Here is a 21,594-nt window from a genome sequence, read left to right as displayed (position 1 = left end):
TAATATAATAATCATTTTATTTTACATTACAACTGTAAACTTACAACACTAATATTTATAGCTCTCTTAATCTTTTTTTTTTTTTTTTAAACGTTGAACCATCAAACTTTTATTTTGATGGAAAACCACAGGTAGCTCCTAAAGCTTGTCTTTTGATGATAAGCGCTTCTCATTACTAATTTAGGAACTTGATGCTTGACACATGGTGTTTCCCAAATGCATGTTAAAGCGATGCAAACTCAGAGTAAATGCAGAGATGGAGTTCGCTCTGAGAAACTGCAAACACAGGCAGATGATAAGATGTTCATGTGTAAGAACAAAGTACTACACTTCACACTGATACATATATGTTTATTTAATTAAATCACAGCCTTTGCCATTCGATAATCACACTAAGCCATATTGCAATTTTGGTTCTTATTTTGATTTATCATGCAGCCCTACCGATGAAGATAAGATTGCCAAGTCAGCATTCCTACTGGACTTCATGAGACGAATCACTGTCTTCATTCCTACTGGTAGTCGCCATATTGAGTCAGTGCTCAGTCATTTGCATAAACTTCAACTCTGCCTGACTGTGTTGTATCACTAATGATCGCTGTTGCAACTTGCCATGTTTCAATGAAAATGATTTGACGGGCCTTTAGGGGAAACTACCTCACACCATATTATATCAGACCAAACCATTTCTCATTTCTCTAGCAACAGTTATGGCAGGAAGTACAGATAGTACAAGCAAAGTGTGAATAAAGTGCGTATGTGGTGTAGATTTTAGATTCCTGATAAAGTTTATGGTTTTGAGGTTGTAACCTAGAAGAACCTGTATGTGAATGACTATTAGGGTTTCAACTAATAACTACTTTAAATTTGTGAATTTTATCAGTTTTTAAATCAGTCATTTATCAGTTATTGGCTGATATTTTCAGGTCGAAATGTATGCTATGCATTGCGTACAAAAAGGTTAAAATCGGATTTCAAGATCAAGTCATTTGAAAGCAGCAGAAACAAATTTATGAAAGCATAGAATGTTCTGCAGGAACACACATATTTCCAACTCTGAACATAGTGATGATCTACTAACAGCATATTTGCATTGCATATAGGGTTTTAATTTTGTTTCATTTGCTTTGTTTAATTATTTGAATGGTAATAATGACAACACTTCAACTTGCTTTCAAGGCACTATTTAGCAAAACTGAAAAGCTTGCTTTTAACAACATAATAGCAAATTTATTTTCTATGTATTATCATTGATTTCATCAATTAGTTGTTGAAGCCCTGTATGCTATAGGTATACACATGTAGCAAAAAAACAAATACACACACCTCTGTCAATCTGTGCCAACTCTTGGTTTTCACCTTCTGAGTCTTCACTCTCCCCCCCTTCCTCACTGCCATGGTAGGAAATCTGTTTCAAAAGCAAAGCAAAGGTCAAACAAACCTGAATCACCATGATACACACAAGTATACTCAGACATGTCCCACAGCTCACTCAAACAAATGGAAAAGGTTATTCATGAATCTGTATTTTAGTTTAGTGGCATAAAACTATTGCTTATTATTTGCTATCACAACAACACCAGTGACTAACACTTGGGCAACTTCTTAGGAAACCTTCTATACCAAAGGGTGAGATAAACTTACGCTGTAAGTGCTGAAAGTTTCTTGCAAACAATCCAACCTAAACAGGGATTATCTGTTTACTAAGAAACTTCTAATGAAAATCACCCACGCAGAAGTTGCCTTCATTATGGAAGAGTGTTATGGGTGGTTGCCAGACATTGCTATGTGGTTCCTAAGGTATTCGGAGTCGTTTTTAGCAAGTTGTGCTGTGGTTGCTTGCAAGTTCTAAATGATAAAGTGATAAAAACTCACCACCAAATCTCCATGAGAATCTGTTCGCTAGATGCAAGTCTATGGGACTTTTAGCCCATTTTTAACCCATGTTACATATGGCACAAATAATGGGTTATGTGTGACATGCCAATGTTTAATACCCATTTGAAATCTCTAACCCCAAGTATGAGCAATATTTACAGTGATCTGCACTTCAACGTTTCACAGATCTACACCTCAACTGAGATAAGAGAAAGGTGTTATTAGACTAGAATGTGTGATAAAACGGAAAAGATCTGCCCACTTGCCAAATGAAATGTATTTCAATTTAACTTCAGCGTATGCATTTCCTTGTTTCCCTGTTTGAGTTAAGATCCGAAAGTGTGAAAAGAAGAAACAGAGCATGAAGTTAAGAGAAGTAAAAGAGGCACACCCAATACCACAACACCAATCGCTGTGAAAGTTTAGCTGAGTCTCAGTGTGCTAGTTCATTTAGACAAGATTATTTTAAGAGCAAAATTGTTTAAAGTTTATCAGAGCACAAAAGTATGGAACAGGGACAAAACCCAACAGATTGCACCAGTAAAGAGTTAAGTAACACAGTGCATGGTAATTACCTTGTCTAAGCCCAGCTAACCAGCTGCCATCTGTTCTCAAGTACACACACACACACACACACACCACTTCTCTTCTCATCTCTTTCGCCTTTCACTAAGCAAACAGTGAGAGAAACTGAATGACTCAAATGTGTCACTCTTTCTCACAGGCACTAAAATCTCACAACAGCTCAGGGCCCCCAGAAGAGCCATTTCCACTCACTGAAATCCTGTCTGTCTCGAATCTCAAAGCCACCACAAATTACCATTCCCCATCACCAAAACTCCTGCCAGACAGTGTCTCCGGTTGTAAAAAGTCATTGGCAATTTTTATTTAATATTCTAATGTATTTGGAAACTTCTGCCAATTGCACGTTGCATTCTGGGGCGTTACACAAGATTTGTGGGTGATAACCATACTTAAAGGTGCAGTAAGTGATTTATGAGAAAAATCAGCAGTAGGGGGCGTGTCCACTCATGATGGAGGAGGAGAGAGAGTGAGCAAGAGGGAGATTTGAACTGAAGAAAGACTGTAAGAGAGAGAGATGGCTGAGAGACATTACAAAAGAGAAAAGAAGGGTTATGATCAGGCAAGAGATTTAAGACCCATGTTAAGATTAGAAAAGATTTACAGCTCTGGAGAAACCTCATTGGGAAGGCCTGAAAATGGACGCAGAGGTTGCGTTGTTTCTGCTCCATATGTGAGTAACATTGGTTTTGCTGTGTTTCACAGAACCAAGATATGCTGTTGTTGTAATATTAGCTATAGTAACAGGACAGTTTTGAGTGTCATTGTTTGTCTGGAGCGGGTGTGCTGCTGGAGACTAAAGGCCTTTGCACACTGAGTCCGAAATTTTCACATGCGTTTTTTCGTATTCGCAATCCTAAAAATTCATCACGCACAGAGACCTTGCACACTGAGTCCGATGCGTATTAATGAATGAAAAATATTCGCAAAACAATACAAAATGAAGTCTTCAAGCAGTGAGCACGATTAGTTGTCTCCTCTCTTCTTAAAAAGAGAAAAAGAAAGAGGAAATATTGGGTCCATTCAATCCCAAGATTGCATAGAGAGAAAGGAGAATTCACCTCATCAAAAAGCTGCGGGATTATCCGAGCGTTTCAAAGATTACTTCAGGATGACAGTGGCTCTGTTTGATGCTTTACTACTGGCACAATCTGTCTTTATATTCGGTGTCTTTGTATTCCTCACGTTGTTTTCATTCATTCATTTCATTCAGTTTTCATTTCATTAAGTGCTGCTGTTTTGTGCTGTAGACGACGTGGATCAACTTGTCAGATGGCATTCTGGATTTTTGCGTTCGCGTACGGTGGCTCTGAATTGTCAAAACTTCTCTCAAAATGCGTGCCACGGATGCGAAAAACGCAGAAAATCGAACCTGATCCGAATATTTTTTTATGGACGAAAGTTTCGGAGACAGTGTGCAAACACGATTGACATAATGTGAGGTCGAATTTATTTTTTAACGTGCGAAAGTTTCACATGCGAATTTCGGACTCAGTGTGCAATGACCTCCACAATGAACTCTTGCTTGTATATACTCTTGTGTACTGTGTTAATTTTTTCTTCTTCCTTGTTGACCGTCCATTATCTTCACTTTATCTTTTTTTACAAACCACTATTTTTCTTCGCTTCAGCTATGATAAAGTGTCCATGCATTTTGGGGGCGGAGCAATGAAGGGAGGGTTGTGTTTGTTTGGGTTGATTTCAAAACAGTGTTTCCGAGAAAGGGGTAATTATTTAATGGTAAGATGAGCTTTTAATAAACCTTGGCGGTCTATGCAGTAGAAATGTGAAAAAAATGAAATGAGAAGAGAAACGATGCAAATGCAAAATGGCCATTTTGCCAAAAACACCCATAATGCACTTTTGATTTTGGCACTACCCCCTTGACGATCCGACTGTAACAAAAATACCTGGAGCAGTCAAAAGTCTATCGTGTGATGCAAAATTATGCATTTGGTGTCATCCGAAGACTTTTGCTGACAAATAAACAGGAATATATGGAGGAGGAAACACAGAGAAAGAGCACATACTTTTGGACCTGTCCTTTACAAACTGGAGCGAATCCCCCTTATCGTTCCATGTGTGTACAGAATACCCAAGTCAAATCGCATTACCATGAGAATTTTTTTTTATTAAATTCAGTTTGGTTCTGTTGCAACTAGAACTAGATAAAAAAGTTTGTTGAGACAAACTAAGTTGGCTTGAAAAAGCCAGTCCAGAAAATTTGAAGCAGTTTTAAAAGTTTTCAGTTTGAAAGTTTCAGTTTTAGTTTAGTCATTTTGATAGAGTACTAGGGTGCTCTGTGTGGTTGCTAAGATGTTGCTATGCGGTTGCTAGGGTACTCTGAGTGGTCGCTAAGGTGTTGCTATGCGGTTGCTAGGGTACTCTGAGTGGTTGCTAAGATGTTGCTATGTGGTTGCTAGGGTACTCTGGGTGGTTGCTAGGGTACTCAGGATGGTTGCTAAGGTATTCTGGGTGGTTGCTAGGGTGCTGCTACACGGTTGCTAGGGTGTTGCTATGCGGTTGCTAAGGTACTCAGGGTGGTCGCTATGGTGTTGCTATGTGGTTGCTAGGGTACTATGGGGGTCGCTATGGTGTTGCTATGCGGTTGCTAGGGTACTCGGGGTGGTCGCTAAGGTGTTGCTATGCGGTTGCTAGGGTACTTGGGGTGGTTGATGTGGTGTGTTGCTAGATTTAGTTTGATAGATTTAGTTTGATAGATAGATAGATAGATAGATAGATAGATAGATAGATAGATAGATAGATAGATAGATAGATAGATAGATAGATAGATAGATAGATAGACAGACAGACAGATAGACAGATAGACGGCTCATTTGAACATTCCGTCAATGAAAGTCAATGGGATTTTTCCGAGCTTTAACAGTCATTTTTAGGAAAAAATGAAATATTGTGTCTAAAGGTAAGGATCTACATTTTATCTCAATTTTCATGAAAAAAAGTGACTGACCACCACTCTCACATCAAATTTGTGAGTAGCTGTCTCCTGCATTAACTCAATGTACACTAAAATTTCCAATTCGACTACAATAAAAACTACTAGCTTACAATATAAAACGGTCCTAACTAGAAAACAAGTTTCCAGCAAAACATAATTTGAATCCCCTTTAAGTTTTTAATCAACTTGGCTGTTTACACATGGTTAAGACTACAACTTTAAGGGCCTATGATAAAAGAGCTGGAAACAAGGTGCTATTCCCTCAAATAATTTGAAACTAATACTGAGGTGTCTATTGTCAACACTATTTCTATGGCTCTATGATGAAAGCAGAAAACTGCCCAAATCCTGAAGCCAAATGATGAATGAAAAACAATTAAGGATCATAATATATCTCCCTGTAGATTCTTACTCCTACTCCTACTGCAAGGCTGTATTGTGACAACAAAAGAGTAATCGCTGTAACGAAAATGCCAACCAGAAATTCAAACATTGCGTGTAGCATAAGAAAAACTGTTTTTTAATTTGTATGTAATTTATGTACGAATGTATACATTTATATCATGTATAATGTAATGTACAATCAACTTGTAAATACTGAAAAATAAACCTTAACATTGTGTTCTTGTTTCATTCTGACAGGGTTTATTTTGTGATAGTGATCGACTGATAGTACAGTAAAAAGTATTTATTAATGATTTGGTTATGTAAAGCTGTTTTACCATTCCAATAAAGTAAATATGACTAGGAACCAAAAGTTATAGCCAACATGTGTGCCTTTACTGTACACACCGACCTCTTTGTCATAGCTTTCTCAAGTAGGCAGAGGGTGACAATGCCAGCGCTACAAGCCCTGAACAACATGCTGGCAAGTGACCTTGACAATGGTGACAGCCAATCAATAGACCCTCAGTGTCCTTATACATACATCCAGCCTCGTTTCAGCTCACTTCAGTGTTGAAAGAGAAAACATCACTGATACTGATATACTGAAGTTGACTTCTGCATGGTTCTTTGCCTGCACTGAAAAGCTCTGATAGGATATCATGGGTGCAGACACAAAAAGCTGCTGAAAAAGGAAACAGCAGTTCCAGTAATACACAACAGGAAAAACAGGCTCTGTGTACACTGATGGGCCAAAACACAATGACCAGTCCCATGTGAAATGAATATCATTGAACATCTAACAAGTCCACATTTTAAGGCCACAATCAATTCTCATAATCAACGTGTTAGATGCAGGAGAAATGGGCAGGAATCTCAGTGACACGGACAAGGGCTAAATTGCTGTGGAAAGGCGACTGGATCAGATTATCTCTGAAACAGCAAGGCTTGTGGGTTGCTCATGGTCAGCAGTGGTGAGAATTTACCAACAGTGTCTGAGGAGGGACAAACAACAGGGTGTAGGGAGCCAAGGCTCATCGATGCATGAGGGCAACAAAGGCTGTCTAGTCTGAGCCAACAGAAGGTGTACTGTGGTCAAACAATATTTTAATGATGATTATGGGAGGAATGTGTCACAACACAAAGTGCATCGCACTCTGCTGCTTATAGGGCTGCGCAGCCACAGACCAATCAGAATGCATATGATGACCCCTATTCGCTGCCGAAAGGGCCTACAATGGGCAACTTTTCAAGCGCCATTGCAGACGCCAGCCAATCAGATCGCCAAATACCCAAGCGCAGACGCTAGCCAATTGCATTCAGGCAACACAAAATAGAGGAACTTCAAAATGGAAGAAAAGCTTATCATTGCAGTGGATAATCATCCGGTTCTTTACAATCAGTCTTTGTATACGTACCGGGAATCATACTGGCCTGGAAGGAGGTGGCAGAGGTGGTTGGTTAATCTGGTGTGTATTGTGCTTGTATTTTGTCCATGTACTCTGTTTATCATTGAATGACAGCTAGCATAGCATAGCATATAAATAAGCTGGAAGTAATGTGATTGGCTGTTGTCACTATGACGGTCACCTCAACACCAAGCATCAGACACGTCCTCCATCAGGCATCGATGCCCCGTGTGATTGCCCCGTTAGACCAGTTCTCTTTTACATCCGTGTACTTGTGCCATTTACCTGAAGAAGTAATGGCACCAGGGACGATGACAAGCCGGTGGAGGGAGTATGATGTTCTGGGCAATGTTCTGCTGGGAAACCCTGTGTCCGGCCATTCATGATGATGTAAATTTGACACATGCCACACCTGCTTCGAATGTTATCACTCGATTGAATGGGCGTTATCAGTGGTTATCAGCTCATCAACCGGCGCAACGATGCCGCGTCATCCAGTGAACTTCCGATCTGATTGGATCTGGAATCGTCTCTTGTATTTGTATCGGTGATTAACCATGTAGATGGATGATAACAGCCATCTGAGCCTACCAGTAGGCGCAGCAGGCCCCTTCTGGCCCATATCTATGAGCTGATAACCACTGATAACGCCCATTCAATCGAGTGATAACATTCGAAGCGGGTGCATGCCACCTACCTAAACATTGATGCAGACCAGGTACACCCCTTCATGACATTGGTGTTCCCTGTTGGAAGTGGCCTCTTTTAGATAATGCACCTTGCCACACTGCACATATTGTTCAGGAATGGTTTGAGGAACATGATGAAGAGTTCAAGGTGTTGCCCTGGCCTCCAAATTCCCCAGATCTCAATCCAATTGAGCATCTTTAGGATGTTCTGGACCGACAAATTTTATCCACGGTGGCTCCACCTCGCAACCTACAGGACTTGAAGGATCTGCTGTTAATGTCTTGGTGCCAGATACCACAGGACACCTTCAGAGGTCTTGTAGAGTTCATGCCTCTGCGGGTCGGTGCTGTTTTGGCAGCACGGGGAGGATCAACAACATATTAGGCAGGTTGTCAATGTCTTGGCTCATTGGTGTATGTGTTGCTTCCGGTCTGTTCAACTCTTCTGTTCATTGATGATTCAAGGCATAGAGATAAGGTCTTGTAGGGTAAAAGACGATTGACTTATTTTGGCTAGTAATGGAACCCTACACACATGCACACATACTGCTGAGTGACTGGACTAAATACTGCAGCACAGCATGAGGCCTGTTACCCAGGAAACCACCCCCAGATGGGATGACAACATCTTCACAGGAGATTATGAGATGCATGTGTTTAAGTGAAAATATGTTGACAGAGCTATTGTCAAAATCATCAGCATCAGGGTCAAATTACCCATCAAGCTATTCACTATGGTTTTGGACAGAAATGAAAGCACAGCTTGTTTTTCCTCAAATAATTGTTTAGGCATTATATTCACTTAGTAAAAAATGCAGTTCAAAGCAAGCCAGTGCTCACATACCACTGTCTTTGAAGATAGCCAACAACATTTTTATCATGCTATGTTTTTTTGAATACCTTTAAATGCTATTCACAGTATGCTTTTATTTTCAGTTATAAGAGAAGCAGATTTCAGTGAATCTCTCTCAAATTGAAGCATTACAGAACTTTAACATAATAACAAGAGAAACTGTCTCTCTTAAAAGAAAAGTGCCATGGCACAGTTATAGTATTACATGGTAATACTTGGTACTCCGATACTGAGTGATTAACAAGTTCATGTACCATCAGAATTCTCATGGTACTAGATATTCCTAAAAATATGTCCATATTAACATATTGTTAGTGATTTTTACTATGCTATAGGTGGTGGTAGGCACAGAGACAAGCAAGATGCACCAAAAAACCAACAAACCACCCAGTTATAACTTAACTGTAAGTAATATGAGCAGCTGTGTGTATGTTAGCAACAGTATTTTAATATCTAATAATATTTTAGAGCTGTATCCATCAATAAAGTACTATGTTAGTTTCCAAATTTATGGATGTAAAAGCATGCTGAAAGTATAAATTTGAATATGGAAGAATACAACAATTCTCTATCACTATTTAACTTTGCCTAGGCATGACCGAGTTGCATAACTTAAATTGAACAGGTAGCACATTCATTCAGAAAATGATTATTCATCTGAATAACTGACATACAAATTTAGTAGGGCAGGTGAGCAACACAGGAATGTGGCTGTACTTGAATGTTTATCTTTGTAACTGTACATGATAAGAGCACCAAAGCACAGGTTACAGTACATGTTACAAACATAATCATAAGGTTAAATCAAACCAACAGAGACAGCACTGTTTGTTAACATGACTGCAAGGGCACTGTACTCATGTAGTTGTGAATCACACGGTTGGTGGTTTATAGCCCTGCCCGTTCCCTCTACATTTGCATGTCTCAAGCAGTGGACCTGAACTGATTTGCTTACACATGGATTACATCTTTTCTTCATCTCAGGGAACACAACATTTACACTGACATGAAGTACAATTGGGAAAGAAAAAGAACACATTCCAAATAAGTACTATGACAGTGACAATGCTTAAAGGTGCCCTAGAACTAGCTTTAACAAGATGTAATATAAGTCTAAGGTATCCCCTGAATGTGTCTGTGAAGTTTCAGCTCAAAATACCCCATAGATTTTTTTTAATTAATTTTTTTAACTGTCTATTTTCAGCCATAATTACATATGCACCGATTTAGCGCGCGGCCCCTTTAATTCTGGCGCTCCCCCCGCCCACGAGCTCTTGACTGCCTTAAACAGCATTTAAACAAAGTTCACACAGCTAATACAACCCTCGAAATGGATCTTTACAAAGTGTTCATCATTCATGCTGCATGCATGCATCGATTCCAGTGAGTACAGTATTTATTTGGATGTTTAGATTTGATTCTGAGTGAGTTTGAGGCTGTGCTCAGTGGCTTAAGCTAAAATTACACACTGTTGGAGAGATTTATAAAGAATGAAGTTGTGTTTATGAATTATACTGACTGCAAGTGTTTAAAAATGAAAATAACGACGGCTCTTGTCTCTGTGAATACAGTAATAAATGATGGTAGCTTTAACCACATTTAACAGTACATTAGCAACATGCTAACGAAAAAAGACCATTTACAAATATCACTAAAAATATCATGTTATCATGGATCATGTCAGTTATTATTGCTCCATCTGCCATTTTTCGCTATTGCCTTGCTTACTTACCTAGTCTGATGATTCAGCTGTGCAGATCCAGACGTTTTGCCCTTGTGTAATGCCTTGAACATGAGCTGGCATATGCAAATATTGGGGTCATACATATTAATGATCCCGACTGTTACGTAACAGTCGGTGTTATGTTGAGATTTGTAATGAGGTTTACGCAAGGAGGAGGAAACAATGGTGTTTGAGACTCACTGTATGTCATTTCCATGTACTGAACTCTTGTTATTGAACTATGCCCAGGTAAATTCAATTTTTCATTCGATGGCACCTTTAATTCATGGTACTGAATGAATACCATATTCATATACTATGGTATTTACATGATATACTTCAAAGAATACCATAATATTACTATGGTACCATGAATGTTTTTTTCCAGGTGATAAATTATAAAAACATTGACAGTCAATTGAAATCCATCCTGTTTTCAGAGCTCGAGCATTTAAAGCAACAGGCAACAACCCCAGTGCACACTTAGAATAAACCAAGCGATACTGTCCATTGGTGTGGACGAGAGAGTTATCGTTATAGTTATCATTCTTGGTGTGAACAGGCCTTTTGAATTCAATAATCCTTTAATGTAAAGAAGATTTAAAATGGTAATATTTCACAGATTTCATCAAAAATATCTTAATTTGTGTTCCAAAGACAAATGAAAGGTCTTACGGGTTTGAAGCGACATGAGGGTGGCGTAAAGACATAATTTTCATTTTTGTGTGAACTAACCCTTTAATATAAATTCTTGTTGGTGTGCCTAACAGGCAATGCCTGAGTTTATCCAGTTTATAACTGATCCCAGACATTTTCTATGACAAACTAACACAACCCCTTTGCATTAACATACGCACCAAAACAGCATTTGCGTGAGGGTTTGATGCTGACTACAATGCATTGCTCTTGCAGGTAGAGCTGTTTGCATAGCTTATGGTTTGCTCTCTCTGTGTCCTCCAGCCTTGTTTGAGCTCGTAAATTGTAGGGTTGTCAATGTGTTTGTATGTGTAAAATAATCAGCTGCCCTGTAGCCTCAGGGTCTACAGTGCCATCCTGCAAAGCAGAGAGGCTGGGAGGTGCCACTGCTGTCAAGGCCTGCTGGATTAGTATTGGCTGTTCTCATTTGAATGTGTGGGATAGATTAGGGTCAGTGATGACGGTCATGGATTACAGGCTTTGGAGAGGGTGTATGAATATGATATCAGCTCAGAAAGCTGTTGGCACACAAATTAGTTAGTGTGATAATGCTCAAAAGGTCAATCACGTGAGAGTTTAACGTCATTATGAGGGCACCTAGGCATGTGTCCTAAAACAGATGAAAACAAACGCACATACAAGCACAATAATATGTAAGAGTGCTCTGAATTCTATCCATCATGTGTCCTGTAACACGTCAATAGGTTCTGATTTTGCAGTGGCCTGTAATGAGAGGTGATCAGATTGGTTACTGTTGACCTTTATTACAGTTGCTAAAGGTGAAATGAGCAATTTAATAAATTACTTTGGTAACACTTTGTTTCGATGGTCCACTTTAGATATTTTACTAACTAGGGACGCACCGAAATTTCAACTAATATTTTCAGCCAAAACAGCTATTTTCGGTTTCAGGCCGAAATGGTTTGGAGAGCTAAAAAATCTGTGACCGAAACAGACATTTAAAGGGTTAGTTCACCCAAAAATGAAAATTCTGTCTTTAATTACTCACCCTCATGTTGTTCCACACCTGTAAGACCTTCGTTCATCTTCAGAACACAAATTAAGATATTTTTGATAAAATCTGATGGCTCAGTGAGGCCTGCATTGAGAGCAACTTTCAAACGCACAGAAAGCTACTAAAACAGTTCATGTGACTACAGTGGTTCAACCGTAATATTATGAAGTGACGAGAATACTTTTTGTGCACCAAAAAAAAACTAAAATAGCGACTTTATTCAACAATATCTAGTGATGGGTGATTTCAAAACACTGCTTCATGAAGCTTCAAAGCTTTACAAATCTTTTGTTTTGAATCAGTGTTTCGGAGCACGGCCAAAGTCACCCATTGAACCATTGAAATTTTGAAACACTTTGTTTACTGAAATCACATGACTTTGGCAGTTTGAAATCGTTTGATACACGCTCCGAAGCACTGATTCGAAATAAAAGATTCGTAAAGCTTCATGAAGCAGTGTTTTGAAATCGCCCTTCACTATATATTGTTGAAAAAAGTCGTTATTTTGTTTTTTTGGCGCACAAAAATGATTCTCGTCACTTCATAACATTAAGGTTGAACCACTGTCATCAAATAAACTGTTTTAAATATATCTTTAGAACCTTTCTGGGTGTTTGAAAGTCTAAATTAGCTCTCAATCGGATTTTATCAAAAATATCTTAATTGTGTTTCGAAGATGAACAAAGGTCTTACGGGTGTGGAAAGACATGAGGGTGAGTAAGTAATGACAGAATTTTCATTTTTGGGTGAACTAACCCTTTTATTAGCACTTCACCAATGGCACGTTTTGAATGTGTTCAGCATCTATTTCGTGCACACAACGTGGATAAGCTACAACAGATAAACATGTCAGCTGTGTGGATACGGTTTCACTTTATTTTGATGGTCCCTTTAACACATTCTGTTGACTATAAGTAACGTTGCACCTACATGTCTATTATCTACTAACTCTCATTAGAGTGTTAGTAGAGTATTAGTAGATTGGTAAGGTTAGGGTTAGAATAAGCTGACATGCAAATTTACTTATAGTCAGTAGAAAGTCTGTTGGGGAACCATCACAATAATCAGTTAGCAGCAGACAGTCTACTAATACTCTAATGAGAGTTAGATGACTTGTAGTTGCAGAGTTACTTATAGTCAACAGAAAGTAGAGCAACCCAATTGCTGGGTTAGTCCATTTTCAACCCAACTTTGGTTGTTTTTAACCCAGCATTTGTTAGAGTGTACTAACAGTCTACTATTACAGTCTACTAATACTCTGATAAGAGTTAGTTAACATGCATTTGCAAAGTTACTTATAGTAGAATGTCTAAAGAAGAGCATCAAAATGAAGGGTAACCAATCCGCTTGTTAAGGATGTAAGGAACGCCGTTTCTGGGTCCAAACCTCAACTCGTTTCACTTGCAAATGCCATCGACGGCCATTTATGAGCGCTGTTTATTCATATTAAACAAACATTTAAAAAAGTTAAACATTTTAAATACTTACAGTCTACACAACAGTCTCCGTGCTCACAGCGTCACAAGACATTAATATTTTAATGATTTATAAAAGATGAATCACTGTCTGGCCATCTGGAATTTTGGTATGGAGATAAAGGTTATGATTATAATTTTTTGTAGCATTACACCACATTGTGTGTGTATATTAGCACTGTTTGTTGTTTTTCTTGTGGTATGAGATTGCGTTTGGACCCGGAAGCGCTGCCACGTGACGTCAGACTTAACAACCAAATACTTTCTCCGAAGTAAACCATTTGTAGATCAAATTCCCCAAAAAACTTGTGGGACTGTAGCTCAATCAAAAACAATCAGCTAACACAATCTAATTGTATTTCGTAACTATTTTATGTTTTGCTTTTTCCCCTCAAAAATTATGATTTTCATATGATTCGCATCATACGAATTCATATTAAATCGCCACCTCATGAAATAGTTACATTTTCCTATGAAATCGGGTTGGACGAGCCCAAAACAGCAACATTGGCTCAACCACTGGTGTGAATTTGGGGTGGGACTATCTATTTGTTGACCAAGGGCAGGAATGGGGAGAGTTTCCTTGATATCAATGGAAAGACACTAGGAAGTGATGTGACAATGCTATCAACACAACGCATAACCACTAGTTTCTCTAAATTAACTTTATAGCTCTACTGTCTTAACCTGAAGAATTTGTGTCAACAAAAATATGGCCTTCACATTTCTGATTATAAAACCTCCACATATTTTGCTGCTAGGCTTCCAATGCTTCCATTCTAAGTGCACTGCTATAAACACAGTTATCATAAACTAGGTATGAGTCCACATTATTTTCTGTGGTAATCAGCAACAGGCCACAGATGCCTCAGATATAGTTAAAATTTAATGTAACCCAGAATATGCAAACGTCAAATTCAATGGTATTAATTCCCTAAAAATGGAGTCCAAAACTGCCCTTGCTGTCTACAGTTTGGTGATGTATGGAGCGTAGATTATTGGGTGGTAGTCTGCTATTAAGTCAGCAACAGTGCTTAAGTCACAAAAGAATGCACTGACTGTGGCATCAAAGTTGGTGCTCACCCTTCTGAAAAACATAAATTGAAAAATGGGTCACCCCACAGAGATGTAAAAGTGTTATATCAAGTGTGCCCTTTGGGAACGGGCCCAAGTCTCTTATTATGCAGCAAAAGAGTTAAAACCATAAAAATCTCCTAATGTTGATGGCTAAATCAATGGATTAAAAAAAAGTCCTAACCCACTTTCCACTACAGCCCTCAGAGAGACTCCCTCTAAGAGTTTTAATGGTATCTGTGATGTCAAAGCAGAATGCTGTGTAGTGGGTGGTAGGTGAGAGTTGCATACTGGGCGTCAACACGTGTGTCACAGCAATGAGTTCTAGCTATGCCATCTGCTCAACAGTTTAGGAATGGTGGTTGGTACTGTAATCATGGCCAGTCTCTGTGTTTGTCTGCGTGTGTAGATCATGTGTGTTCCACAGACAGCAAATGACTAAGTGTGACCACTGTAAGATGCCACCCTGCTCCTTCCATACCCTTTAAAATTAAACACTTATATGCATGCAAACACACCAGTCTCATAAATCAAGATACATTTTAGATGGAAATATCCCAATTCACATACTTATAAATCCCACTAAAATGTACTTCTATGATTCCACATAGTACAGTGTACTTCTTAAATGTACTTCTATGGTTCTACTATAGACTAGAACCACATACTATAGATTATATTATACAGATTATATTTTTGAAAAAAAGTTTCAAAAGTTTACATAACCTCATAATTAATACAGCTCCATTATGACCTTAAAAAGTTGAAAGGGAAACGCTAAAAATGTCTACTTTTTAACATTCATTTCCTCAAGGGTTTGTGGGCAATATAAGAAAACATGTTGATGTATGAAAATCTACTGGAAATATTTGAGCTTACTATCTATGCACCTTTGACCCACTTTTTTTATGTATCAAGTCTTGAAACACTAGTTTTAATCTTGCATATTATTTAATATTAATATAAATGCCTCCATACTCTAGTGTTCGATGCAGGGCTTTAAATATCATATAAAACATTTTTGCTTGTCCTCAATTGATTCACAAGCAATGAATCAATAAAAAAAAAAAAAAAAAAAAACACTCATTTACCCACCCCCATGTCGTTCCAAACCAGTATACCTTTTTTATTTTGTGGAACGCAAAAGTAGATATTTTGAAAAAAATTTGAGTAGCACTGACTTCCAATGTACCAGTCCAAGAAAAAGAAAAAAACTACACTGTGACATTTCTCAAACCATCTATGTGCAACAGAAAAAAAGCCTCTTTTTAAACAGCATGAGGATGAGTAAATGACAGAATGTTCATTTTTTGGGTGAACTACCTCTTTAACAGATATCTTCTGATATGATTCTCAAACATAACCCTTCTGAAACAAGCAGCTTTTTATGCATTTCATGTGCTTTCAGCTGTAACACTTCATGAGGGTTTCACAAGTCTCAGCATTTACTGACGATAATAATGGCCAGCCACAGCTGAATGCCGAACAACTTGCTATCAATGTCCAACAGAAAGTGCCTAATCACTACCAGCCACAACCCTGCATGTTTCACATTTTCACCCAGTGCAATAACAGAACTATCAGTTTTGAAAGAAGTTTTGTTGCAATTAGAAAAACAGAAGGAATTAATGAGACAGTTATGACAAACGCTTGACAAAAATATCTGATAATGCTTTTCTAATTACAATAACATGCGTGCTTAACAGCAGTCCTACTGTAAGCTGCCAGTTATGTCAAAGGCCTATAAAATCTACTGCAGCCCAAAAAGCCAAAGTACATTTGCATTTCTGCCTTTAGCTAACCTCTTGGCTGACGTCTTGATATTGCCAAATACCTTTTCCTCATGCCGACTAAAACCACAAGTATACAACTTTCTGTAGACCGACTATAAGATTAAGTGCTTTGCCAACATGTAAATGACATTGGGCTAGAATTTCCAGTATTTTCTCTTCTGGCTTATAGAAACGCAAACATTTGACACCGTTCATGGTTTGGCAATAGGATTTAGGTGAGTGTGTGAATCCAGACACAAAGCCAATGACCGTTTTGGCTAGCGTGTAAATATAAAACAAAGTTTATGCAAGTTGGCTAATGTTTTGTAGATTGCAAATGAATGACTACATGAATCTGATAGAAGTGCTGTACTTTCCAACAGAGTCTTGCAAAACTAGCAAAGGCACTTTTGTAACATGGAGCAGTCTGCTAACCATGGGAGTGTTTAGGCTAAGTCCTGTACGGTCAATTTAAGTTCACACGTTAAAAAAAATAAAAAATAGCCACACACTCACAGCTGCGTTTTTCAATTTCTGCACCAGTGCACAAGAACGAACCCATCAAAGGGGGATAAAGTAAAATGCTACGACACACTATTAAACTCAAACACAGGAAAGACGCACAATAAACAGTGTTTCAAGACTCAAACAAACATGCTATCCCACAGGGGCCATGATGACTGCAGCTTTGTGTGTGTGTGAGTGTGTGTGTGTGTTCATGCATGAAGGAGACTTCTGAGTGACTCTAACTTCAGGATTAGCATAGGTCTGTTTATGTCCTCTTACAGTGTTGGTTTATTGTTGATGTACCCTAACTTACATTTGAATACTATTTCTGTATTTTTTATCTAATAAGGCCCTTCCACATGACTTGTGTCAAAATTCCCCAATGCACTAAACTCTATAGAGCAAAATATCACTGCGGACAGCAAGTTGTGTGCTCAGGTCAAAAGTTGCAACACAACACTCAAAGTTTAATGTCAACGTGAAATATTAAAGGTATGTCGTGACATTTAGTTGATAATTATTATATTATATAGGACATTACATGTCATATGCAAATTAATGCATGGCAAAAGCATCCTTTTGTGGCTCTATCTGCAATGCTTTTAATGAGGAGGCCAAATCTATGCGTGATGCTTTCGTGGAAAGGCACATTTAAGCCCTGATGCTTGTCATGTGAAAGGGCCATTGCTCATAATTTTTCTTCTGGCTTGTGTCTGTGGAACACTCCCACAAGGAATTTCAAATTTCTTTCAAAGCTTCTCCGTTGTCTACTAAATCTACTCCAACATGACACACACAGACACTTACACACACAGCTTCCGTCAGCAACACAGCAGTGTCAAAGACGTTTCTGGCAGAAGGCCACACTCCAACCACCGTAATTGTATTTATTAGTGTAAGCCATAGGGTCAAGCTGAGATCAGGACATGTGTCCGCTGGTACAGGAATAACAGTCTTTGGCAATGCGTAGCCACTGATGTGACTTCCATATACTTTGAACATCTCTAGAATGTCTTTGATGTTAGATCATAATTTTGTAGTTTTGTAATTATCACATCTAAAGCTAAAACTTGAGAACTTGGAAGGGACTTCGTTTTATCAATTAGGAACTTAGTGGATCGTGAAAGGTGGGAATTAGAAACCAGAATACAGTCAATTAAGACTACACCCACATTAATCTGAATTAACTTGAAAATGCATCTTTTAATCTAGGTTTTGGCCTTCTGTCAACACTGAGGTGCCATTTTTGTCCAATGAAAATGTTTTTTGAAGATGCTCTCCCAAGTGGATAAATTGGACTGTGAGAATTGAGGTACTTGAAAATGATAAAACATGTTTAGTCGTGATACATGATGTACCAATATATATCTATGGTTGTACTGAAAATGTTGTGACTGCTATTCACGTTCATAGGCTTATTAAAGATGCATTTTATTTTGTACAATCTAAATATAACATTCCTAAAAACATGACGGGACAAAATGGGACAATTACGTATTAGACCTTTTGAATGTGACCAGTGAGTGGTGGAATATTTTGCTAATAAAACAATAGTGCCAGAAGAATGGTGTGAGTAATTTATTATGTCTGATGTCTGTGTATTATTTCAGTGAGCTTTTATTCTGTTTTGAGCATGCAGAGTGACTGAATCGTTTTCAGTAGTTTCAATAGGGGCTTTTGCACCAGAGGAACATTTTCTATTTGCGGAAGTACCCGCTTTTTGGCGTGTTCGCACCGCAGGAACTGGGAACGATTTTAGTTATAGGAACGTCTTTTGGGGGGACTAAATTAGTTCCTACTTCAGATTTGGGTCTAATCCAGCACAACAGGAACTACCAGTGACGTATGTTGATTGGCCAAACACATACCATGCAAAACACTGGCACCCACCATTTTATAAAGCCGTGCAAACACACAGTTTACATACTTACTCCACTAGCTAACTCCACGAACATGGAAAACAGAGATAGATGGACCGACTCTGGACCGAAGTCCAGGCACTTCTCAACCTTTACGCTACAGAGTTGTTGACGTTGTTGAATGCCGCGCTTAAATGATGTCACTGTCGGTCGGCTTAATTCACTTCAGAGTTCCTACTGGCGGTGTGAATGCAACCAGGAAAATGGCCCTAGGGGAACATTTAGTTCTCTGGAGACCACCCTTGTGACTAGTTCCTTTATCTACCTGGTACCCATTAGTCCATAATGTGGAAAAGCAACTTCTGGAAAGGCTTAAAAATGCTAGTGTGGACAGAAAGCATTTTGAAATGAAAACGTTTTCAGATATATCCAGATTAATGTGGACATAGCCTAATGAGGATTAGTCCCCTTCTATAACACTGACACCCACTTTTAACAAGGTTTTTTGACTGGGATGTGAAGGTTGACGTCAACTTCACCATGGTCATCTCATCGTATCCCAATGGTAACTCTTCTTTTTCCTTGTTATTGCCTTAACCTTTATTACATTAACATTAACATGCATTAAATTAATGTGTTAACTATTAGCAAGATTGTGAAAAAGGCTGCATTACCTACAACAGTAAACTATGCCTAAACAGCTATTTAGCTGCATTAACAAATAGACCAAACCCACGTGGCCTAGTTGACATCAGCCAAAAAGAAAATCATTTCAGAGGCAGAGCAAGTTATTTTTTCTTTGGAATCTTGATAATGAATCGTGAACAATAAGACCAGAATCATGTATTAAAGGGATAGTTCACCAACCAACCAACCAACAAACCAACCAACAAATTCTAACATACAGGTTTGGAACGACATGAGGATACATACAGTGTTGTATACTACTTAAATATATGTCTTATATACATCCACTTCTTCCTCATAACAAAGACAAGCTGGTCACACGCCTTTATAACAGCCTCTCCAATTTAATTTATTACTCATTGGTTTTAAAGTAGCTTTCCATTCTGCTATTGCCAAAGACATTGAGGAGATAACAACTCCTCACCGGGAAGGAGCTAAAACATGTGGCTGAAGGGTACAACTCTCATGACAAATAATGAAACTGAAAGAAGCAGTTGGTCAGATCAATCAACTAAAAGTCTAATAGGGAAAATGTTAAAAAAAAAAACTGCCATGCGGTGACCCACAGAATGGACCAAGAAGTGGACTCATACAGTTCAGGCTATGGAAGCATGTGCTCAAACAAGAGGCATACATGCCAATGCCTTCAATAAAAGTTGGTGTGGTGCATTTATGAACAATTTATGACTTTATAGCAATGCAGCATCAGCAGAGAGCCAGCACTGGGTTCAGTATGTCAAGTATTTATGGATTCCAGAAAGGTGTTGTATTACTTTAAGACTGTTCTTCAAGATGGCGTAAGCCAGATGCCATCATGATTTCTCCTGCTAAAACTTTTAACTCAGAAGTTCAACTGGTCCTTTAGTTTATCCTTCGAATAAAGGAATTTTATTTCACGTATTTTTTTTTCTATAGTCTCTAAGGGCTTCCAGTTTCGAGTGTTTGTGATCATTTGAGTAAATATGCACAAGAGTCTGAATGAGTGGGTTTTAAAACTAGTCCTTGTAACAAATCCACCTTGAGCTTAAACATTCTGAAGTACACTGGGACATGAATATGATACATAGGAAGCTTCTGTATTCAAGTGGAACAAAGCAGCAGTCATAAGACAAAGTGCTTTACAGTAACACTTTGCATTACAGTGTTAATATAATACATGTTACTAGAAATTATTATCAAAAAAAAAAAAAGAAGAAGTGTGATTACAATCAGTTCATTATATCATTCATATTTATGTACAGTAACACTGTATTGTAAAGTGTGGCCAACAACAACATAGTTCTGTGTACTTCGTGCATCTTGGTCAATAAGGGTACTTTGTATTACAGACAACTTATATACGTTTTTAATATAGTTATTTACTGACTTACCTTCAGTTGAAACGGATGGATCTCATTTAGAGAGTGTCTTCTGAGTTTTTTAGTGAGGGTCTTCAGCATTCTGCCCTTCTTTGATTGTTCTTGGCTTTGTTTAAGATCACTTCTTCAAATTACAGATTCCTATCTATCTGATTCATAATTGGATCGATCAGCTCTTTCTAAGAACAGTCAATTTGTGTATTCAAAGATGTTCAGCTCCATGCAAACAAAGTCATGCTGAAACACAGATAAACAACGATTATGAGTTCCCAGTGCCAAGACAACAGCAGATCTCCGTGCAGCAAGGAGCCGATCTGTTTTTAAAGTTAAGTCTCATAACTTGGTCTAAACATCCATCACTATGATGAAGGTAAATTAATTAAATCGAACTATTTAAGTCCTGTGTTGTGTTGAATTGATAAGCGACAGTGACATTCGTCATCAAAACGTTTTTAAAATCCACATGGGTAAAAATCAACGTTAATCTTACTCCAAACAGCAGATGGACGATGAAGCTGAAGTGTGTCTAATTAAGAAAAAGCCTCCATAGAATCTCAATCGCACTCATACACGCACACACTCACACATACACACATACGTATGCGCACTACACATACTACTCTCTCTAGCTCATGCTCGTCGCGCTCTCTCATTGGTTGCTTAAACCGATGATG

At 38.3% G+C, this 21,594-nt stretch overlaps 1 protein-coding gene across 1 annotated transcript in view; it reads right to left on the bottom strand.

The window, feature by feature from the left end:
- Positions 1-21,565, bottom strand: part of si:dkey-16j16.4 — a 38,403-nt gene extending 16,838 nt beyond the window's left edge. The window contains exons 1-3 of the mRNA XM_048191969.1: positions 21,411-21,565; positions 20,933-21,157; positions 1,327-1,408 (exon numbers count right to left, since the gene is read on the bottom strand). Coding sequence (XP_048047926.1) covers positions 1,327-1,408; positions 20,933-21,001 — 151 coding nt within the window. The 5' untranslated portion in view covers positions 21,002-21,157; positions 21,411-21,565. The remainder of the gene's footprint in view (positions 1-1,326; positions 1,409-20,932; positions 21,158-21,410) is intronic.
- Between the last annotated feature and the right edge of the window lie 29 nt (positions 21,566-21,594).

The sequence above is a fragment of the Megalobrama amblycephala genome, linkage group LG5 (genome assembly GCF_018812025.1).
Source record: "Megalobrama amblycephala isolate DHTTF-2021 linkage group LG5, ASM1881202v1, whole genome shotgun sequence".
NCBI lineage: Eukaryota > Metazoa > Chordata > Actinopteri > Cypriniformes > Xenocyprididae > Megalobrama > Megalobrama amblycephala.
Note: the sequence above shows the minus strand (reverse complement) of the source record. Positions and strands in the feature narration are given on the sequence as shown.